Genomic DNA, 23,640 nt, shown 5'->3' on the forward strand with positions numbered 1-23,640 from the left:
TATCAGTTCCAAGGCAGAGGAGTGGTAAGGGTGAGGCAATGGAGGTTAAGTGACTTGCCCAGGGTCACATAGCTGGGACTTCAAGTGTCTGAGTCCAGATATAAACGTAAGATTTTCTGTCTCTAGGTCTGGTTCTCAATCCACTGAGCCACCCATTTGCCCGAGGCATTATTTTTTAAGTTAAATCTTGAAGGATGAGTAGGGGTTAACAGAAAGCATTGGAAGAAGGATTTTTAAAAAATGACAAGAACAAAAGCATGGAAGTAGAAAAATGTGAAATATGTTCTGTGAATGAAGCATTGTCCAGTGTGACTGCACTGTCTATAGTGTGGAATAAGGCTGAAAAAGCCTTTGTTTTAAGTTGTGGAAATCTTTTGATGACTAGTTAAGGTATAACTTATTTTAGGGTCAGTGAAGGGAAAACTAAAGATTTTTGAATAAGAGTGATGTCATTTGTGTGCATCTAGAGGATTAATCTGATGAATGTATAAAAGTTCATTAAAAGGCAGAAGATATTGTAAGGCATTACTGCTTAGGATGCTATCACAATATTTTGGGTAGAAGTTATTTGGAGCCTTGGAATAGACATTAGATGGTGAGAGGAGGAGGAGCATAGAGGACCAGGAGCAAGATCATGTAAGTGAAATCAAGGAGTCCAGATACTTTATTTCTTAACCCGGATCTGAGACTTACTAGTTATATTACCTTAGAGAAGTAGTTACCTCTCTTAGACTGAGTTTCCTCATCTGAAAAGCTTAATTTTCCTCAATCTAATGACCCTCCTGCCTTCTTGACTTTTCTGTTATTTCTTGGTTCTTTCTTACTTGTCAGTTTACCTTCTCAGTTTCCTTTGCTATTTTTTTTTAATACAGGTCATAACCACTAAGTGTGAGTGTCTCTCAAGGATTTTTGTTTGGCTTTTTCCTCTCCCTATTACTATTTCACTTGGTGTTTTCATCATCTTCCATAAACTCAATTATCATTGAATACATATGAGCCTCAGATCTGTTTACCCAGACCTAACCTCTCTCCTTACCTCCACTTTCCTCTTACTCTAGAAATGAATTTCCCCAGAACGTCTGAAATGCAACGTGTCCAAAACTGAGTTCATTATCTTTGTCCTCAAACCTTTGCTTCTTCCCATGTTCCCTCTTATCGTTAAAGGTACTGGAGAATTCTACCATTCTTCCAGTCTCCTTGACTCTCAACTTTCATTTCAGCACACACACCACACAAATTCAATCTGTTGCCATCCTGTACTTTCTACCTTTGCAACATAGATTGTATATGTCTCTTCTCTTCACTGGCCCAACGCCTCACACCTGGATTGTTGCTATAACCTGCTGATTGTTTTCCTTGCCTCCAGTCTCTCTTCACTCCAGTGTCCTACATTCAGCTGCCAAACTGATTTTTGTAAAGCTCATGCCTGACCATGTCACCATCCATCCTATCAATAAATTCCAAGTGCTCCTCATTACCTTCAAGATGAAATATAAAATGCTGTTTGGCTTTTAAAAACCTTCCTTATTTCTTCCTACTTTTCCTGGCTTCTTACATTTTGTTATTCAGACTTGACCTTCTCCAGGTGACTCCATTTGGGGTTTTCTTGGCAAGGATATTGGAGTGGTTTGTCCATTTCCTTCTCCAGCTCATTTTACAGATGAGGAAACTGAGGTTAGGCGAATTAAATTACTTTGCCAGGGTCACAAAGCTAGGAAGTGCCCCAAGTCAATATTTGAACTCAGATCTTCGTGATTCCAGGTCCAGAGCTCTACCCACTGTGCCATCTAGCTGCCCCTCTCATATTTTACTCACCTATATATCCTCTACCATCCTGTGACACTGGCCTCCTAGCTGTTGTCACACAAGATACTCTTATCTCTTGACTCCATGCATTTTCACTGCCTGCTTACTATAGCTAAAATGCACTCCATCTTCACCCTTGCCTCTGAATTTCTTTGGCTTTCTTCAAGACTGGGTTCAAATAATATCTTATGCAAGAGGCTTTTCTTGTCTTTCTCCCTTCACACCCTCATCACCACCTTTAGATTTGTTCCCATTTACTCTATGTATCATGTATATACAAATCTATATGCATTCTGTCTCCCCTGTTAGAATGTATGCTCTTTGAGGGCACATTGTTTTTTTTGTGTGTTTTTTGTTTATTTGAGTCCTCAGCTTTTAACAGAGTGCTTACACATAGCAAATGGTTAATATGGTTAATATATATACATATATATATGTATGTATATATATTTTGACTAACTAAAAGAGATGTACTAGTTAATCTCTAAATACTTTTCTGCTTCTAAAATTCTATGATTCCATGATTTAGAATTCCTACTCAGCCTTCCGCAAAAGGGATGTGTATGTGGGAGTAATCTTTACATATTTGTGAATATAGTCTCTGAAAATGTAAAGATTAAAGAATGCCAGAACAGGAATGAATAAGGAATGATTTATTAGAATAGGAAAGATGAACCTAGAATTATAAGGACAGATTGAGGATTTTAGCCTGTGAAGAGGATACTTTTTCATCTTAAACTGGAGGGAATGATGAGTGGTTGGTTATAGGTAGAAAGGAAAATGAAGAACTTCCAAGTCAGAGAATCAAGAGCTTCTCAAAAAGTAAAAGTAGGTGATGATATCTACTGAAAATGAGAAGAGTTGGGAGTTGAAGCTTGTAGGAAGTGGAGAAAATTTTTCAAGGGTTACTGTGGAGAGTACTTTAGGGAATCGACCAGACATAAATAACAATGTTGTTGAGCAGCTACAAGAGCTCAGTTAAAGTTAGATAGCATAAATTTATAGCAGGTCCCCTCAGTACAGATTTGTTATTTTCTCTAGGAACATTCTGTGGCCTGGGAGTAGAAGTAGATAATGCATAGAGTAGTGGTGACTGGGTTTTTTTGTTCTCAAAATTTTACCATGAGGTAGTTAATTATGATAATGATGATACTATTTTAAGCAATCAGTCAAACATTTATTAAATACCTACAGTGCTATAGTTTTTTTTAAAGGGTTCTTTAGTACTAGATTTATAAAACATTTTTATCACTACTGTCTTGTGTGACATGCTGTATATTATCCTGCAACCCAGGCAAAGCAGTTAAATGACTTGATTAGAGTGGGAATATGATGTACGTATTTATAATTTCTTCTTATTCACTATTTGATTTATATAATATTTTTCCTGCAAAGAGAAATATTTAATGCATTCAGACAAAGATATTCAAAGATCAAAGATTATAGGACTTAAACATTATACAGAATTGTAGACCTCATAAATCTTTCTAATTTATCATATCTATTCAATACCCCCAGGAAATTTATGAGTTGTCCATAGTTATAGAGTTGTTTCTCTGCCTGTTCTCTATACTTAGAAATGTCTTAATATTAATTCCTAGAGTTGTTTAATAGTAGAATATATGCAGATGACCTGTTAACTTTATTGTAGGTTAGTTTCTTTATATAAATAAAATAAACTTCTTCACAAAAGAGATCTTTGCAATACTAACAGTTATTTTATACAATTGGCGCCTTATTGAACTGAGTATAACATGAATATTATAAGCAGGACACATATAATTATTAATCAACACAAATCTAATCAGTACAATGGGAAATATGAATTTTGAAGGTTCGGGAGCTGGCTGGTCACTCAAAGAAGGCCAGGAATGACAAGTGGATAGCTTGAGTACTCTTATATTCTGATAACATCAGAAATGGAAGAACTAGCCCCACATCCTCTTCAATGTTAGGGGGTGCTTAAGTGTTGAACTTAGGGAAGGACATGGATAAGAGTCACCAGGATGGTGTGTGATCTGTGTTGTTAAAAGAAATCTCTAGACCAATGAGTTCACAGATCCTCAAGGGGATAATGCAGCTCTTCAATTCTTCCTTTTTAAAAAAACTTTAAATAATTGGAGTTCTGTTGATTTGCATTATGCTTTATGTATATATCTTGCTATTTTGTGAATGTTGAAGTTAAAAATACTAATTATAAACTGACTCAAATGATTCCCTGCTATACCTTTGATACCACCTTAAAAATTAGAATAGATTGTTTTCAAATTTCTGATTAGAAGGTGATTGGTACTAATTTATTGCAACTGATAGTATGAATAGAAAATTGGTGCTGTTATTTCATAGTTTCTTCTTAACAATTAAACTGAGAAGGAAACACACAATAACATACTGAACCAATCTTGAATAATATATTCAGTTGTCAGGTCTTTGCAATGAACAAATAATTTGTTTAAAAATGTACAATGAACAAATAGTACATAAAACATACTAAAGTCTACAAATGGCAGTGAGTAGTGGTTATTAAGTCAGCATGTCACATCATAATAAAATTTCTAAAATGTAAAAAAAGTTGGTTTGATTTTTTTCCAAGTAGATTCTATGACACTATTACTTCAAAAACTGAGTACTCTGACTTTTATTTTGAATATTAGGATCTAACATAAGGGCTTGAAGAGACCTCAGAATCTATTTCCTTCATTTTACAGTAGTGGAAACTGAGGCCCATTGAAGTTAAGTGACTTGCCCAAGATCACACATATAAGGAGCATCAGAGGCAAGGTTAGAACTGAAATCTTCTAATTCAAGAGGCAGTATTCTTTTCACAGTTCTATGTGATTTATTTTACTCAGTAGCAATATTTTATCTTTGTTAAGGGTATTCAAATCTATTTTCTATAAGGTTGCAAAGAGCGTTAGTTAATGCTAATATAGTTAAGACTAATATTGATTCTTGGAAGATTTTGAAATTGACAATGTTGCTTTGATCATAATTCATTGAGATACAGGGACTTAGCATCGTAGTTAAGGAGTTGATAGGGATCTCAAAGACTATGTATACCTACTTCCTTATTTTTGTAGATTAGGAAACTGACTCAATTGGCAGAGTTTGAGAGACTTACTTAAGGATGAAGAAGCAATGATAAACAGAGATAGAATTTGAATTCTGACTCTAGTATCAATATGCTCTCTGCTGTACCATTAAACCATATTTGAATAATTTCCAATGTAGTAAAAATAAAAAGCTAGCATTATAATCTTTTCATAAAATCTCCAATATATTACCAAAAAATTAATATGTGAAACACATTAAAATTAGGCTCTTCACCATCTTTGCTGTCTTATTTCGAGTACTTTCTAGTTTACCAGTGTCCAAATTTTTGGAATATGTTTCTACCCATATATTTTAAGCTAGTCTCTTCATTATCATTTATTCCTCAGAGAACGTCCTACCTGTGTTTCAACTACATCTCTTGTTAATCAAGAAGAGATTCTCATGTAGTCATCATGAATTTTTATCTGTTAGATGTATTAGTTATTCTTTGAAGGTTCTGAAAGCTTTAGTTAAAAGTTTATACATTATACAGCAATTTCAAAATTAAAGTAATTAACGTGGCTCTAAAGAGACTGTTTGAAGACCTTAAGTGAGGAGGAACTCACTACTTCTTAATTATCATTCTAATTGTTGGAAAATCTTTCCTATCATGTCCAAAATGACCTTTCTGAAAATTCTATTATTCATCCTGATTTTGCTTTCTTGAGTCACATAGAATATTCTTCATATCCTTTCAAATACTTGAAATCTGCTATCATGTGTCCCATGACTCTTTTTCTTCAAATTATATATACCTAGTTGCTTCACTTGATCCACTTCTTCTATGGACTCAAGGTTCACCATTCTTACTGTCTTATTCTGAATACTTTCTAGTTTACTAGTACTAAAATTCTAAAATGAAATTCAATAAATCAGAAGTAATCTGATCTCTTAACATAGCAGAATACAATAGGATTATCATTTTATTCCTCGTATCCCTTAGTAGCCCAAAATCAAATTCTTTTTTGGGGTGTCCGTATTACATCAGATTCATTGGTTTGCATTCCATTCCTATTTTTCAGGCAAACTGTTTTTGGGCTAATTTTAACATAAGTCACAATCAGAGGTTCTTCTAGTAAGCTCTTTAAAAAAATGGTTATTATTTGAAAAGATTGAATTTGAAACTCATGGGATTCGATTTGTACTAGATTGAGAGACAGGCACACTGACTTCTTGGTAAACCTTTGAAATGACCAACTCATTTAAAAAATAATTCAAAATATGCAAAAATTCACTAAACCATTCAAATGTTTTGGCCCATCATTCTCATTATTAATGTTATGTTCTTTGGATGTCAGAGACAGAAAGGAAAGTCCCACACCCACAAAACTATTTGAACAGCACTTTTTGTTGTGGCAAAGACAAATTGTGTTAAATAAATATAATACATAATTATGCCCCCCAAACCACAAATATTAAGAATTAGTAGAAATGTGAGGATATTTGTATGCCCTGATACAGTGCAAATAGTGAGTTACCAAGGTACACAGTGGTACACTAATGTAAATAAAAGTTGCTTTTTAGCAGATTAAATTTAGAAATGAATCTCAGTTGATCCAAGAAACAGATAAAAAAAACATTTTTGCTTTGGCTTGGTTGAATTGTTGAGACCATGCAATGAAATATTTCATACATAACCAAGGAATTTTGGAGGTGTCTTGGGGGTGGGGCTGGGAAGAACATATTAAGAAATGATTGGCATAAAAGAACTTTTTTTAATGAAGTTATGTGTAGATGCATATAGTGAGCAATACAGATCAAGTACAGAGTAATGGTTTTATACAGTTAATAGTTTTAGTAATGGTTTTAGTTTGGTTTTGTTTCATTTTTGTTTGGGGCTAAGTGTGTTGGGGGTAGGGTAGAGCAATTACTTCTTTTAAGTGGGGCACAGGAAATACATTCTGCTTTAAGTCTGTTGGAAACTTAATCATGAATTGGGACTTGTGCAGGTTCCTCTTTTCTTTCACATTAAAATCAAACCTTTAAATGTTCTTGTCTTTTTTAGAGTCCTAATGTTTAGATTAGTTTTCTTTCTGTTGTTACTGTATCTGACGTAGATATTTTTTTCCCTTTGGCTTCTTGTAATGAGACAGATTTTATTTTCAACTTCCCCTTAAATTGTTGAATGCCTGAGTTCCAGTTTATGTATAGCAGTCAGGTTGTCATTCTTTCAATGGCATTTAATCGTGGCACCTTCTCTGAGAAACCACCCTCTATTCCCACTCATAAATTGTGTTTCTGGAGGTTAGATGTAGAACCTCTGTTAACCCCTCCAAAAAAGTAACTCAAATCTTCACAGATTGTTCCTCTTTCAATAGTGAGAGGACACAGACCAAAGCATTTACTGAAATGGCATAATTAGAAATATAACATTTCCCTCATAAACAATATCCAAACACATAGTATCAATAGAGAAAGTAGACACAGAGAAATCACAAGTAACAAATCACCCATGAAAGGAAAATAAGCAGCCAAAGTGCATGAAAATAGGGGCTACTCATGGCTCCGATGTTCTTGGACTATTTTCATGAACCTTTGAGGGTCTCAGTCTCAATTAGATGCTGCCAAGGTACTTCTCTCTTAGCCAGTTCTTTTAGACAAAACCAACACCATTATTCTAGGACCACCAGCAGCATATCTTGGTTTGCTAAGCCACAAGTGACAAGTCTTTTAGAACTAAGGGTAGTATTGTCTCAGCAAGTCATTGCTCTCAGGTATAGTTTCCCCCACCTTCCTTGAAATCCCCCCAATTCTTCTTGAGATGACTCTGGGTCCTTGTTCAGAGACTTAACCCTAACTTCTGGGGACTACTAGGTTATATGTACTTCATAAATTTACTTTTCTGAAAGGCAGGCTACAACTCAGGAAATGGTTGGTCTCCCCAAACCACCAAAAAGCTCTAGACTTCAAAGTTCCCGTAGCTTTTATTTCTGAATTTCTCTCTTGTCCATTTAAGTGAATGGGAAAAAGGAACAGAGATACATGATGCTGATCAGGCAGTCATTACCTTGGCAAAGCGAATTCTTGGCCTTTCCATATGCAAATGATGCTACTTCTGGTGTGAAAAAGGTAAATAAGAAAATGATGTTGTCCTACATACTTACATAATCAATGACCTTTAAACATTGATTTTTTTTCTTTTTATAACCTTCTCTATGACTAACTTGATTTTTCACAGACAGAGCAAACATACTAATCTATACAATATTTCATAATCCATTTAATTTGAGAAATGAGTGCTTTTAACTTCAGTGTCTTATCTTTTACATCAAAACTTAAACACTTACATCTTGATACTTCCCATTTAGAGGCATTATTTTCAATTTCTCATGCATGCTACATCATACAGCTCTGCTTGGAAATTGTTTTATCCAAGGCTGAAGATCCCAAGTTGTAACTAGGATGTTTTCTTAGTTGAATTTAAAATATAGGAAAAAATATGCTGAATTTAATTATGTGGGAATTGTGTAGCACTTGTCTGGACATACTCTCCTAACCCCTACTTGGGTCCCCAGAGGGCAGATGCTACATCTTGTTTTAGGAGCCACCTAGAGGGTGAGGCAGGAGGGGATTGTTATCTTTCCAATGGGCCATGAGCCCCCACCAGTGGGCTTCCTTTCATCATCATCAGTTGGTAATATCCAAATTTAATTAGCTTTTGGAAATTGGTATTAATTTTCTCAGAAGTCTGTGGCATACTCTTCTAAAAGTAAAAATATAGATAGTCTAGGAGAAAGTGAGCTTAAGATTAGATAGTACATGTGCTTTACTACCTGGAATCCTTCTTTCCTAGGACCAGGATGCCAATGAATAAGTCCACATCCTCTGATCTCTGAAGTCATAGGATTCCTATATAATCAAAGGAAGGGAGGGAGAAGATATAGAAGCAGAAGTATTCTCCTCCCCTCCCTGCTTCTAGTGATTCTTTCTCAGGAGTTTAACTGTTAGTTTCCATCTGTAGGCTATGACATGCTCAAACTTCATTGTAAAATGATACAAGTCTTATAGAGTATGACCAAGAACTTCAGTCTGAACACATTCATTGTTTCCAAGTGCAAGGAGACAGATGGCACCAACATTAACATCATCAGGAATAATAGTTATTATCATAGATAATAAAAGACTATGAAGACAAAGAAGGCTTTATAAATGGTTTCTTTCTAATATACAGAAGAGTTGAGTTCATATCTGGCCTCAGAAATGTATAGCCAATGTGACTCTGGGCAAGTCACTTAATCTCTGGTTGTTTCAGTTATAAAATGGGAGATAATAATAGCACCTACCTTGAAGGCAGGGTTACTGCGAAGATAAATGAAGCAATATTTATAAAATGCTTGTACCGCAGTGCCTGGCACATAGTAGATAGTATATAAATACTTATTCTCTGTCTTCCTAATTAATTCTGCTTACTAAGGGGGTGGAGAGGAAGATAGAAATAAAAACAAAAATTAATTTTCCTTGTCTTTAAAAATTTAAATGTTAACAGGGGAGAAAATAATAAACTGAAGGTAATCTTAGGGGGGAAGGTACTAATATTTGGGAGGAAGAACCTTTAGCAGACAATGATATTAGAGCTGACCCTTGAGGAAAGTCAGATATTCAACAAGGCAGAGGTTAGAAGGTAGACTGTATCAGGTATGGGGGGTGGACAGTATCAAGGCAGAGAGGTGATCTAGGGGATTTTATCATGTGTCAGAAAATGCAGGTAAGTCAAGGGCCCCGAATCATAGAATGTATGATAGAAAGGGCCAAAGTTGTAAAGAATTTTAAAGGTCAAAAAGTTAAAATCTTAGGGGCAAGTAGGTGACATAGTAGATAAAGAGCCAGATCTAGAGATGAGAGGTTCTGGGATCAAATGTGGTCTCAGATACCTTATTTTATATTTATATATTACATTTTAGCTTTGTGATCCTGGACAAGTCACTTAACCCCAATGGCTTAGCCCTTACTGCTCTTCTGTCTTGGAACAAACACTTAGTATTGATTCTAAGACAGAAGGTTAAGGTTTGAAAAAGAAAGTTGATATATTGTTCCTGGAAGGGAGGGTGGGTAGGATTACACATTAGGAAAAGGGGCTTTGGCAATTATATTTAATATAACTTGGAGTAGGGAAAAGACTTGTGGCAGAGAGAGGAAATAGAAAGCTATTTTAGCACTCTAGGAGAGAGACCCTGGAGGCCTGAGCTCTCATGGTACCTGTTTTAGAAGAGTGAAGGAGATGTATGTGATTGATCTTGTGGATATAGAAATGACAAGATTTGACAACTAAGTGGATATATGTGATGAGTTCAAGTGAGAAGTTGAGGATGACATCAAGAGATGGTAATATCCTCACTGGTTATAGGGAAGTTCAGAAGGGGCATGGTTTGGAATAAAGATAGTAATGAATTCTAACTGGATATTTTGAGTTGAGATAACTAAGAGAATCTGATTGGAAACATTCAGTGATCAGGTGATATGGGACTGAAGTTTAGGACAGAGACTAAGGCTAAATATATAAATGTGGGAATCATCAACTTAGAGATAATAATTTAATCTATGGGACATCAATGAGATAACCAAATGAGATAATAGAGAGAGAGAAAAGAGAACAGGAGTCATGATAATGCCTTGGAGGACACCCTCTTAGGTAGTGAATATCTTCAAAGTAGACTGAGAAGTACTTAGGTAGTAGGAGAACCAAGAGAAAGTATGGTAATGAAAACTCAGAAGAGAGTAACAGGAGAAGGTGATGCAAAATGTAAAATGCTACAGAGATTAAGAAGGATAAAGAAAGAGAAAAGTCCATAAAGGAAATTTGGCAGTTTAGAGATCATTGGCAGTTTTGTAGAGGACCATTTCAGTTGGAAAATGAAGTTACAAGCCAGATTTCAGGGGGTTTAGAAGAAAATGAGAAGGGACAAAATGATTTTACCTAGTAAAGGCAATTTTTTCAAGGTACTGATAGAGTATGCAGGTTAAAGGACAGTAACTAGTATACATTGGAGAATGTTGAGTCTTTTTTTTAAAAGGTGAGGGAGACTTGGTCATCTTTGTAGGAAGTAGTGAAGAAGGTTGTAGAGAGGGAGAGATTGGATATTACAAAGAGTGCAGGAAAAATCTGATAGAAAAGATGGGAAATTAATGAGATCAAGGACTCATGTAGAAAAATTGATTGAAAAGAAAAATAGTCACATCTTCATCAGAGACTAGAGTGAAGGAAGAAACAGTGGGAAATTTTCTTAAGGATGTGAGGGATCTTAGTTGATATCCTTTATTTTTGGGGTGAACTATGAGGCAAAGTCACTAGCTGAAAGGGCAAGCAGTGGAGTGCTATAGAAAACTTGAGGAAATGAAGGGTTTGGAACAGAAATGTTTTTTTTTTGTTAGGATGTAGTAGTAAGTAGGATATAGTATTGATTAGGCAAGAATGAAATAGTTATTTTGATTCAGTGAAAATATAGTTGAGATTTGATGACATAAATTCACCATGGACTTACAATGTCTTTCAGCTCTGTTTAGCAGCATGTGAGTTAGGAAATATATTGTGTGAATAATCTAAGACTGACATTTTGCAAGTGATAACAAAGGGGCCAAGAGACTCATGAATAAAGGATAAGGTAGAGTTGAACATATTCACTTAGGTATTGAGATTGGCAAGAGAGAAGAACATAACCAGTCCAAGGTGGTTCTCTGATAATATTGAGAGATGGAGAGATTGGAGGTCATGGTGATATTGAAGAATAATGTTAGGGCCGCATAAAGCATAGAGAAAGATAAAGTGATAAAACATGATCAGGCAAAGGAATTTTGGAGCTCATGAAAATGGAATTATAATCGTTTCAGGTGATAGCAATATCAAAGTTATACATGTGTGTTGCTAAAGTGGAGTGGAGGAAAAAGTCATAGGAGTTGGATAGATTGAGAAACTTGGAAATTTGGGTGTTTGAGGGAACTTCAATATGAATGCTAAAGTCATCTAGTATGAGGACAAGAATTGGAATGTAAAAGAAGACTGGGATCTAGACACTAAACTCATTGAGAAAAGAAATATATTTCTGATTAATGAGAATAGTCTCAGAGTCAGTAGTACATAATGGTTACCTAGATCTGGACTGTATGATAAATATGGACAGCATGAAATTTATAGAAGAGGAAAATAAAGTGGCATCACAGAGCAAGAAGTATTCTGACTTTCCACCATGACAATAGAGTTGGGAAGAGAGAGTCTAGCCAGACCTGGAAAGACTGGCCATGTATCCTATGTCATCAAGAAGGAAGCCACCAGTTCTTAGTGCAAAAAAGTGGAAGGAGAAAGAGAGCTAAGAGGAAATGTCTTAATTACGGGGAAGGCATTCTGGAGGGCACAGTGGAAATGGTGGGATGATTTGGAGTGAGAGAGTGGTGGGTAGAGTTTGGGTGAAAGGTAATGGGAAACAATAGATGGGGATGGAGAGGGAGATTTGTTCTTTAAAACTAGGAGAATAGTACTTTTCTGGGGATATTTAAGATGGGTTAGAACTACGCTAACCTTTGAGAATTGCATCCAGACCGAAAAGCAATGTGTTGAAAGAAGTATGTTGAAGATTGCATGTGCTTAGAAGCTTCAAAGTCATTCCTCCAGGTTCTTACCAGTATTGGCAAGTGTGTCTTTTGGCTGTGTCTTTTGGCAGGCATGAATAGGAGAAGGTATGTCTGGGGGAGGATGGAGTTTGGTTAGGAAACAGAGGAGATGACAGAGTGAAGGCAGCATCTTCTGGAACTACGTTCTGGTGGGCATGCACAACGCCTGGCAGTGTTGTCTGTGGGTATACCAGAAGGTTCTAGGAGCAGGAGTATAACTTTGGGCCCCACCTAGTGGCAGACATGAAAAAGGCTTGTTATATGGTTAAAAGAATTCCAGGCTTTCTTTGTGATAAGGAAGCATAAGATGTGATGTACCTTTTTTGGGGCAGGGCATATATGTAGAATGTTTCATACATATCATAATGTATTCCTGTGCCTGTGTCAGCAGCTTTCCCCCCTCATTCCCTTTACTGAGTTAGGACAGTTGTGATCATCTTAGCTTACTCTGCAGAGCCATAAATATTTATGGCGAATTCATTTTTTATATTTCAATGGATCTGTAATCTGATATTCTTCTTGATTCAGATTTTGACTCTCTTCTCTCTCTCTTTCTCTTTTCTTTCTCTTCTCTGTCTCCTTCTCTCTCTTCTCTGTCTCTGTCTGTTTTCTCTCTCTGTCTCTCTCTCTTTTTTCTCTCTCTCTCCTTTCTTCTGTCTCTCTCTGCCTCTCTTCTCTGTCTCTCTTTCTCTCTCTGTCTCTGTCTCACACACACAGAATATAAAAGGATTCTATGTGACCCTTGTTTATGTTATACAACAAAGATTCCTCATAGAGTTTTCCCAATGTGTTGCTAGCTTTTCTATAGTTCTTTTATTATATTTTCTCATATATGGGCACCAATGTAGCAGGTGGCCTTTTTATTTGTTTTCACTTACTTTCACTACACAACTTGACTCCTTTCTATGATGTTCTTTATGCTTTTTGCATGCAAATCATTTTGGGTAATATTCTACAGCCCCATTTAAATCTTATCTATGTTTCCATTTTGCCAAGTTAATATGATGAGCATGTAAAGAAAGATGTGTAAGACAAGCTTACTAGGATTAAGAAAAAATTGGGAGAACTTCCTAAAGAGAGTAGGATTTTAGCTGATACTTTAAAGGAAACCAGGGAGGTTAGTAGCTAGTATAGAAGAGGAAAAGCATTCCTGGAGATATCTTAATGAAGATCAGCAGAGATTGGGTCAAGACTAGTAACTTCAAGCATTATTATCAAAGAAATTATAATTAAATCTACAGAAGCTGATAAGATCACGAAGTATGCAGGCAGAAGAGAAGAGGACCTAGAACTGAACCATGAGAGACACCTACTGTTAGAGGGCATGATACCTCAAAGGAAAGCAATCAAATGGGTTGGAGGGGAATAAAGAGAGTGATGTCCCAAAAACTTAGAGAAAAGAGTCAAGTAAGAGAGAGTGATTTAAAGTGCCAAAAGCCACAGAGAGGTCGAGGAGATTGAGAATGGAGAAAAGACCGCTGGATTTAGTAAGTAAAAGATAATTAGTAACTTTGGAGAGAGCATTTCTGGTACAATGGTAAGGCTGGAAAGCAAATTTTAAAGGATAAGAAGAAAGTGAGGAGAGAAAGTGGAGGCTCCTATTGGAGATGGCCTTTTTGAGTTTATCTGCAAAGGGCAGAAGAAATACAGGACAATAGAGGGGATGGAATCAAAAGAGTTTCTTTTTTATCTTTTCAGGATAGAGGAGAGAAAAGAAGAGAGTGGCTAGTGTAGGGAAGCTGAACTGGGAGAAGGTCAGTGTGGTATGAGTAGGATTTTGTAAAGGAAAAGCAGTGTGGTATGAGTAGGATTTTGTAAAGGAAGGCAGCAAGAGGCCAATAGATTATGATCTGATTTGTGGGTGATGGCAAGATCAAGGGTATGACCATCTCTGTGTGTGAATGTGGTTAGGTAGAGGTGTTAGTTAGAGAGGATGAGTAGGTTGAGAAACTGAGTGAATAGGGTATTTGAGGGAGAATCCATATGTATGTTGAAAATGCTTAGTTCCTGAGTTGGGGAGGAGAGAAAAATTATGAGCTAGGTATAAACTCATTGAGGAAGGAAGGGTGTACTGTTGGTTATCTGTAGACAACAGTTATCAGGATTTTGATTGGGTAGTAGATATAAATAACATGAACCTCAAAAAAAAGAGAACTTATTGAGTGAAGGAAGAAGGGTGAGAATCTGGGTGGCAGTGTATTCCAGCTCCATCTTCTCAACTATTTTGCAGAGGAGAATGAATGAAGTTGCAGCAAGTACCAGAAAGGGTGGGCAGGGAGGCTATATTATCAGGGGAAAGTTAAGTTTCACTGAAAGCTAGTAGATGGAAGGAGTAGAAGGGGAAAGGATTTTAAGGTCATGTGAAGTTTGTTTTTAAGGGAACAAGCATTTCAAAGTGTATAGCTGAAGGAATGGGTAGAATTAGGTTCAAACTTGGGGGTGGAAGTTTTGAGGAAAATGAGAATGAAGGATGAGGTAGTAGGGGATTAGAGTTTGTATATAATGATTTACTTGAGTTCAAAATCACTCAAATGGGAAGAGTATGCTAAGGTGTGAGGATGTTCATTATTTAGTAGATAGTGCCATTCCATTACCCCCAAAGGATAGGCATAGCAGAAAATGGAATTTTATTTAATTCAGACACTCTCTACACAATTCTACTTTCATATAATCTCTGCTTTCATTGATGATGTTCCATATTTTTCCTTGTAAATACTTTTTTTGACTAGCTGGTACTGATTATTGTTTATGAATTCTTTGCTTCATAAAATCAGCATTCAAAAATTCTTTATAGCATATTGGAGAAACATTTTTAAAATAGGGAAAAAGAAGGCACCTTTTTGTGTAGAATGCTGGTCAAAAAAATCTCACAATCATTTTGTTTTCAAATTGAGTACTAACCTCTGACCTACTTAAGCAAATCAAAGAGTAGAAAACATAGTAGAGCACGATGTTTTCTTATGGTGATTATTTTCTATCCTGCAGTAGTATTGACTGCTTTATAACTGTGTAGTGGATGATTACTCTTTTGAAGGGGTCATTAGTTCTTCTCAGTTGTGAGTGCTCAAACTATGAAATATCTAGCCAGAAAAAAAATGATATTGTACTCTGGCAGTTATAATATTGATATGGTACTCAGCTTTTTAAGTAAGCCATTTTTTCCACTAAAGCACTTCAAATAACTAACTCCTAATTTTGTTAATTTCACCTACCAAACTGTACTGTTTCAGAAATACTATGGAGAATGAGTCTTTCTTTCATGTAATAAGTAATTAGCACATTTAAACCATTAAAAGTTAAGATTGTCAGAATTTTAGTTAGGAAGTAGATAGTTTATATAGAGAATCAGGATTAATGTTATGAAATATTGGTAAATGACCTTTCTAAGTAACGATTATATTTTGAATCATGACATTTTAACCCTAGCAACAATTTTTGACAACTGTTTTCTGACATTTTTGTGATTCAAATTTTCTTCCTCTCTTCCTTCCTTTTCTGCCCAAGGTGGTAAATAGTCTCAAATAGGTTATTTCAGTGCTTTCATGCAATACGTATATCCATATTCCCCATGTTGCAATTGAAGACACATATCATATACAATAAAAAACTCATGAAGGGAAAAGAAGTGAAGGAATGACATGTTTTGATCTGCAATCAGACTTTAACATTTCCTTCTTTAACCATGGATAGTGCTTTAACAATTTTTTTTTATGCCTCTTAGAGTTATCTTGGAACATAGTTTTTGTTAGTTATAGTTTAGTCCTTCACAGTTGATCATCATATACTATTTCTGTTACTGTATACACTGTTCTCCTGGTTCCACTCACTTCACTTTGTATCCCTTCCTAAAAGCATTTTCAGGTTTTTCTGAAATCATCCTGTTCAGTATTTCTTATGACACAATAGTGTTCCATTACAACCATAATGGCTTGTTCAGCCATTCCTCATTTGATGGCTCCCCTCAGTTTCCAATTCTTTGCCGCTACAAAAAGAGTTGCTAAAAATATTTTTGTACAAGTAGGAGATTTTCCTTTATTTCTGATCTCTTTAGGATATAGACCCAGTAAGTAGTATTGGTGGATCAAAGGGTATGCATAGTTTTATAGCCCTTTGGATATGGTTCCATATTGCTCTCCAGAATCGTTGTATCAGTTCATAAGTTCTTCACATTTCCACATAGTTCCATCATCACTATTCCCATGTCTCCCAGATCCTTTCTCAAAGAATGTATTGTGGCTTTATAAGATACAGTATAAAGCAGAACAGTCTTTTTTCCAGGACTATACTCCAACCATTTTCACCATAGTAGTCCCAGTTTTGTGGAATTTATCTAAAAGTTCATAAGAAAATCAGTATTTCTTAAAGCCTGTCTATTTAAAATTTTAAACTCATTCTTGCTCACTAGTGCCAACTAAGAGTAAAGACACTAAGAACATTAATTTTTTCTAGGTTTTATTGACTGGTCAATAGTGTGCTATCATGGAGTTTCAAATAATGCATTGTTATTTTATAGACTGGCATTTTTCAAAGCAGTATTATATATATTAGTGGTAAAATGGAGGCTAATAATAGAACCTACCTCCCAGAGTAATGAGGATAAAATGAGATAACACTTGTAAAGCACTTTGCAGACTTGAAAGTACTATATAGATGTTCACTATTATTATTTTTATTTTAAAAATTCTTTACCTTCCATTTAAAAATCAATATTGTATATTGGTTCAAAGATAGAAGAGTAGTAAGGGCTAGGCAATGTAGGTTAAGTGACTTGTCTAAGGTCACAAAGCTAAGAAGTGTCTGAAAAAATGCTCTTCTTAAAAGTGTCTGAGAATACATTTGAACCTAGGGCCTCCTGTCTCTAGGCCTGGCTCTCAATCCACTGAGCCATTAGCTGCTCTCTATTATTAGCTATTATTGTTATTGTTAGTATGTTATTATTGCCATTGTTAATATTGCCAATAATATTGTTATTGTTGACATTACCTCATCATGAATCCCATAATACTTTTAAGTTTGTAAGAATGACAGATTTGTAAACCAAAAAATAGGAAAAAAAATCAAGGGGCCTAGGGAAGATAGCTGACTTTTCCCAAGGTCATAGTGTTAATACAGGCCTTGAACTCAGCACTACAGACAACTACACAGACTTATCTTCTTTAATCTTGTCTGCTCATCTTTGTCTCACAAGCTGTTGTGAAAAGACTTGGGAGCTTGGAGGAAAGGTACTATTAGAATCATAACTAGCAGTCCTTTTGCTCAGAGAATTAAACAAGTTAATTAAACAATTAAACCACCAAACAAGCCCAGGGCCAAGAAGCAATAAAAGCTCCCTTAATTCAACTAAAAATAAAAAAGAAATTTCAAGCATGAAGTTGAGGTCTCAAACCCCAATTCATTGTATGGGAGAAACTCTGGAATATCACTTCCGTGTGTGTTGGGGAGGGAGGGCTTTGGGAGTGGGAAAGAAGAGAGTCCTTGGGGGCATAAGTGGGAAAAGAATATGGAACACCAAGAGACTTGCCATTAGGGAGACTGCTGAGAGGTTTGGGGTCAAGAGCAGGCAAGACTGGGGCTTTTCTTTATCCCTCAGTGGGGTGGGATATGCAATATTATAACCCATTTTAGTAAATCATTCTCACTAACTTGACACTACCCTCAACTGTTTCTACTTGTTAAATGAGTAAAACTGCCTTCAGCATCTTTTAAATTTTGAAGCTGTGGAGCAAAGCATTGAATGCTCCACCCTAGTTATAGTTATAGGGATTACAAACAAAGTACCATTTATTCTACCTTCTGATATGAAATGCATGTCTGTACACACATAAATATCTTATAATGAAATGTCACATTTATATCAAGCATCTTTCCATGTGCACATATATACATATGACATTTTAGTTCTCTAGGCTTATAATTGTTCATTTACCTGTAAGTTCAGACAGCAGTTTGTCAAAAGTTCCAAAATCCGTTTTATTTACATAAATAGAAACAATAAAATCTAAGTGCCTACAGCAACCATTAGTTTATAACAGAAACTGGTTAGCTTGTGCTAATGTGATAGACAATAATATTTAAAGTACAGTTACAAGCCGGATCAACTAGCTTTTATTTCATCCCAATATTTATCAGACATTGGAAGAGTTGGGTAAATTTATTCATTCACCCAATTTTTATTGTCTAATATGTGCAAGTCGACTATGAAGGATATAAAATGGATAAGGCACACAGACTCTGCTATCAATGGTCTTATTGTGCACAAAGTGTTATTTTGATGATTATTTTTATAGGAAAAGTGTTTTTATAGCAAATTCGAATGATATCACCAAATAATAGTATAGCATTTATAGCTAGCTACTTCACATTGTGTGATGTTTACTTTTAAAATGCAATAACAGTAAACTGGATTTACTGTCACTAATGGAACTGTTGTTTGTGTTCCAAATACAGGAAAAATATACTTCGCTTCCTGGATGCAGAAAGAGACATCTCTGTGGTCAAGAGTAGTTTTAAGCCTGGAGATGTATTACATTATGTATTAGACAGACGTCGTACCCTAAATGTTTCTCAGGAGTTGCACAGCCTCCTTCCTGAAGTTTCACCAATGAAAAACCGTCGATTTAAGACATGTGCTGTGGTTGGAAATTCTGGGATTCTGCTGGACAGTGGATGTGGAAAGGAGATTGACAGTCATGACTTTGTGATAAGGTGAGCTTTCTTTACTTTCTCCAGATGGTAACTTATTCTAAAAACAGTTATTTGGAAAGAGAAAACTGGCAAAAAAAATGGTTAGTCTAATATCAATTTCAGAGATTATTGAGCTCAGAGAGATATTTATCTGAAGTGATGTCTTTTGCTCTGTGGTGTTGAAATTCACATTTATTCTTATTCAGAAGACTCTAATTATCTTGTCATTGAAAGGAGAGATGCTCCCAGCTGTGGTAGTAAGATTCATGCCATGTCTTTTATTCAAAATTTATATTTTTTGTTGTTAAGATTTGATAGAGTATAGAGGAAAATGATTTTGTTCCATAATGTTGTCTCCTCATTTCTGGTTATAAGATGTTACATTATGTATCTGTTATATTAGGTAATGCTGCAATAAAATGTCAGATCAAAGGATCATAGATTCATTCAAAGCGAGGGGGGACCTCAGGCAATATCTTGCCTAGTTTTTTCATTTTACCAGTGAGGTACCTGAGGACCAGGAAAGTTATGTGACTTTCTTAATATCAAATAAATAGTTAAGCATCAGAGTTGGTATTTGAGTCCAACATCCCTGACTCCAGAGGCAGTTCAGTAAGTTAATTTATCCTCCCTTATTCTATGACAAATCATTTAGTTCAGTTACTAGGCAATGTGCTTCACATCTGTCCTTAATATTTGGAGCCTAATTGCATTTATTTTACTTTGTGCTATTGTATATTTATGCTACTGGTATTTTTTAGTTATTTGGGTTTAGGACCATAAAAAGTAATATATTATTCCATTTGATGAGTTAGTTAATTGAGAAAAGTTGATTAAAAAAAACAGTAGTATGATTGTCATAAAAAATTTGGCAATATTATGTTTCAACTTGCCATAACAGAGCACAAAAGGCAGGATGAGCCTTGTCCTCAGATTGTCAAATAGAACTTCTCAAATCAGTATAGACTAACGGGAAGTGTGCTGGCCTCAGAGGAAGGGATCTGTGGTTTGAATCCAAACTGTAGTATGAACTAAGTTGCGTAACCATGAATGGGCAAACCATTCATTCTCTGAGCTTCAGATTCCTTGTCTGTAAAATGGAGGCAATGATACTTATATTATATGTCTCACAGGACTTAAAGGAAATATTTCACAAACATTAAATTTAAAGCCAAATATAAAAGCCCCCCCCCAAAAAGAGTCATTATTTTGTAAATAGAAAGGAATCCTGGTTTGTCATATTGTTAGTTCTCATGGCTATTTTTAGTTCTTCATGTGTTGAAGTGTGTTCTATTTTATATTATTAAAATTAATTTTGACATCTAGAAATTAAAAGCCCTTTTTATATGATGGTTGCTCATGAACATATACTAAATAGGCCGATATCCATTTTTCCAAAGGAAAATTATAGTTAAGCTTAATTTTCTGAAATTCTTTAGAAAATCACTGTAAATTATTTTCTAATGTGAAAATCTGCATTAAACTTCAACTTTTACTGTCAATTTCTCTTTAAAACAGAGTAAGAGTTTCAGCTTTGGTTCCCAGCTCTGGTCCTAGGACCAGAATTTGTGTTCTTATAATAGAACACAATTTTTTTTCTGTAAGTTGTACAAAGGAAGAGGATATGAATGATTGCCATGACTTTTATTATGGTCAAGTCAGTCATTAGCAATTAACCTTAAGACAAATAAATGTGCTAATGATTTGCCATTTATAAAGGGTAATCAGCAGACTTAGCAATATAGTCAGATGATGCAAACACCAGAAAGAGAAAAGAGTAGAAAAAGTTCAAACAGGTGGATAAGACAGTAGGAAGCATGGAAACTGGGTTTCAAAGGGGAGCAAAAGTCTTGAGGGTTATAGAGATGGAGTAATTTGAGACCAAATGAAAGTTTGGAAAGAGAATTCAGGCTGACTATGAAAACAGGGGCCTAAAAAGAACAAGGACAGCTAAGTATCCCAGTGGATAGAGTGATGGCCAGGAAATCAGGAAGATCTAAGTTCATTTACTAGCTGTGTGACTGGGCAAAATTACTTTAATTTCTCATTGGTAAAATGGGCTGGGTAAGGAAATGGCAAACCACTCCAGTATCTTTGCCAAGAAAATCTCATATGGGGTCCACAAAGGGTCACAAATGAAAAATGACTGAACCACAACCCCCCCAAAAAAGAGAGAGAAGAAATTAAAACTAAATAGAATTGAGAGCTGGAGTAAATATGGGAGAGATCTTCCCAGCTTTCCACTCTGATTATACTTCTGGTATTGATTACCAATCATATTTCATTCACCAGTTTATAGTTTAATTTTCCTTGGAATCTGATACCAAATTTTGACTCCAGATGTGAGCTAAAGAGAACTAAATCAGAAGTTGCTCTTCTCTGACCTTCATATTTGCATCTCTGTAGTGACTAGATTTCAGATGCACCTTAGAGTCTAAATAATTGAGCTGCTGCTTTATTTCATTGAATCCTCTAGGTGGCTCTATTTCCTATCTGCTACTAAGAAAAATAGGTTTTTTAGAGTTGGATTAGACCTAAGTGGCTATCTCATCCAGGCTGTACTGGAAAAAAGAATCCTCTCTGCAACATAATCAACAAGTTGTCATGCAGTCATTGATTAAAGTCCTCAAAGGAAGGAGAATCCATGACTTCTTGAAGAAAGCCATTCTAATTTCAAATGTCTCTAATTGTTAGGTAGTTTTTATATCAAGTTTAAATTTGCATCTTTGTAACTTCCATCATTGCTGCTAATTCTGTCCTCTGGGGTAAAGAGAAATAGGTTTAATTTTTTTCCCACTTGCCTAGAGGAAAAATATGTTGACATTTATTTTGCTCCTAGTCTTTTCTTTCCAAGTTCCTTTAACTGGTTCCTGTATATCATGAACTTGTTCAGTCATGTCCAACTCTTCTTGACCCCATTTGAGGTTTTCTTGGCAAAGATACTGGTGTGATTTGCCATTTCCTTCTCCAGCTCATTTTATAGATGAGAAAACAGAGGCAGATGGGGTTAAATGACATCCAGGATCACACAGCTAATAAGAGTCTGAGGTCAGATTTGAACGCAGTTTTTCCTGACTCCAAGCCCAGTGCTCTGTCCTAGCAGCCTCCAGCTAAAAGCTTGAAGGTCTTTAAAATGCTGGTTGCTCTCTTTTGGGCATTCTCGAGTTCCTAAAATGTGGTTCCTCAAACTGAATGCTCCAGATGAAGCCTAAGCAGAAAAGACACAGCAGGTCAGGGGACAGGACGCACTGGACTTGAAGTCAGGAGGATCCAATCTCAAATATTCGATAGTTGTGTGACCTTCGGCAAGTCAACAAATCTTTATGTGCTTCAGTTTCCTTAGCTACACCTGGGAGGTGGGAGGGGGTGGTAAATGGCCTGGAAAACCATTAAGTTCTCTTGTCAATCAAAATATTGATCTCATGATCTTAGTTCTTCAGGAACTAACCTCCAAATAGCATGGGACACAGTAGGTGGATTTTCCTGCTCCTGTACTCCAGTCTCCTCATGACTAGTTTCCTCTACTATCTGCAACCAGATTGTTCCCACACATACTGTCTGCTACTTGGATCTCTGTTGCGTCTTAACTTATTTTGACCTTATCTCTGCTTGGACACATACGTCTAAATGTTATTATTAGAACAATGGCTAGCAATATTCATATCCTGCCTTTCTTTTCCCCTGAGACTGCTCTGTTGGTCATAACTGCAATTTGTAGATTCATATACTTATATAGCTATCCCTAGTGGGAAAAAATGAATATTAGGCATCCTTGTTTGGATTCCTGGCATTCTCCAGACATTGCAGATATTCCTGTGTTTACCAGAATTTAATTCCATTTTAATTTTTAGCTATTGATGCTGTTTTAAAAACTGGATAGTGTAGCAAAACAATAGTTCTGTTTTAGATATGTTGACTTTAAGATGATGAAGATGATGATAATTTATATATTGCTTTAAGGTCTGCAAATCTTAACACTTTGGAAGTTTTTTTTTCCTGGTCAGTCTTACTAATATCACCTCATTTTATCCTCAATTCTGGATGTTTGGTGTAAATCAGTTCTATTAAATCTAAGTTAATGCATAGGAGACATTGTTGGAGTTGTCCAATAGGTAGGTACAGATGCAAGACTGACTGGTAAAATGTATATAAAACTGATCAAATTTCCTTTCTTCCAAAACTCAAAATCCTTTTCTGAACTTCCCTATTTCTGCCATAGGTACCATCATTCAGGTGCTATCCTTGACTTTTTAGAGGTCTTCATCCAGAGATTGGATGACCAAATTTATTCTCACATTATTCCTCTCCAAATTGTTGTCCAAATAATCCAGCATTCTTTTTTTTTTTTTTTTGGTGGTGAAATTTTTTTAACATTTATTAATATTCATTTTTAACATGGTTACATGATTCATGCTCCTCCTTTCCCCTTCACCACCCCCCCCCCCCCCCCCCCAA

General features: G+C 35.7%; 1 protein-coding gene across 1 annotated transcript in view; it reads left to right on the forward strand.

Annotated features, from left to right (window-relative positions):
- The window catches only part of ST8SIA4 (ST8 alpha-N-acetyl-neuraminide alpha-2,8-sialyltransferase 4), a 133,795-nt gene that overhangs the window by 16,331 nt on the left and 93,824 nt on the right, over positions 1 to 23,640 (forward strand). Inside the window, exon 3 of the mRNA XM_044662588.1 lies at positions 18,949 to 19,206. Within this exon, the coding sequence (XP_044518523.1) occupies positions 18,949 to 19,206 (258 nt within the window). The remainder of the gene's footprint in view (positions 1 to 18,948; positions 19,207 to 23,640) is intronic.

This window comes from Gracilinanus agilis, chromosome 1, assembly GCF_016433145.1.
Source record: "Gracilinanus agilis isolate LMUSP501 chromosome 1, AgileGrace, whole genome shotgun sequence".
In the NCBI taxonomy this organism is placed as follows: Eukaryota; Metazoa; Chordata; class Mammalia; order Didelphimorphia; family Didelphidae; genus Gracilinanus; species Gracilinanus agilis.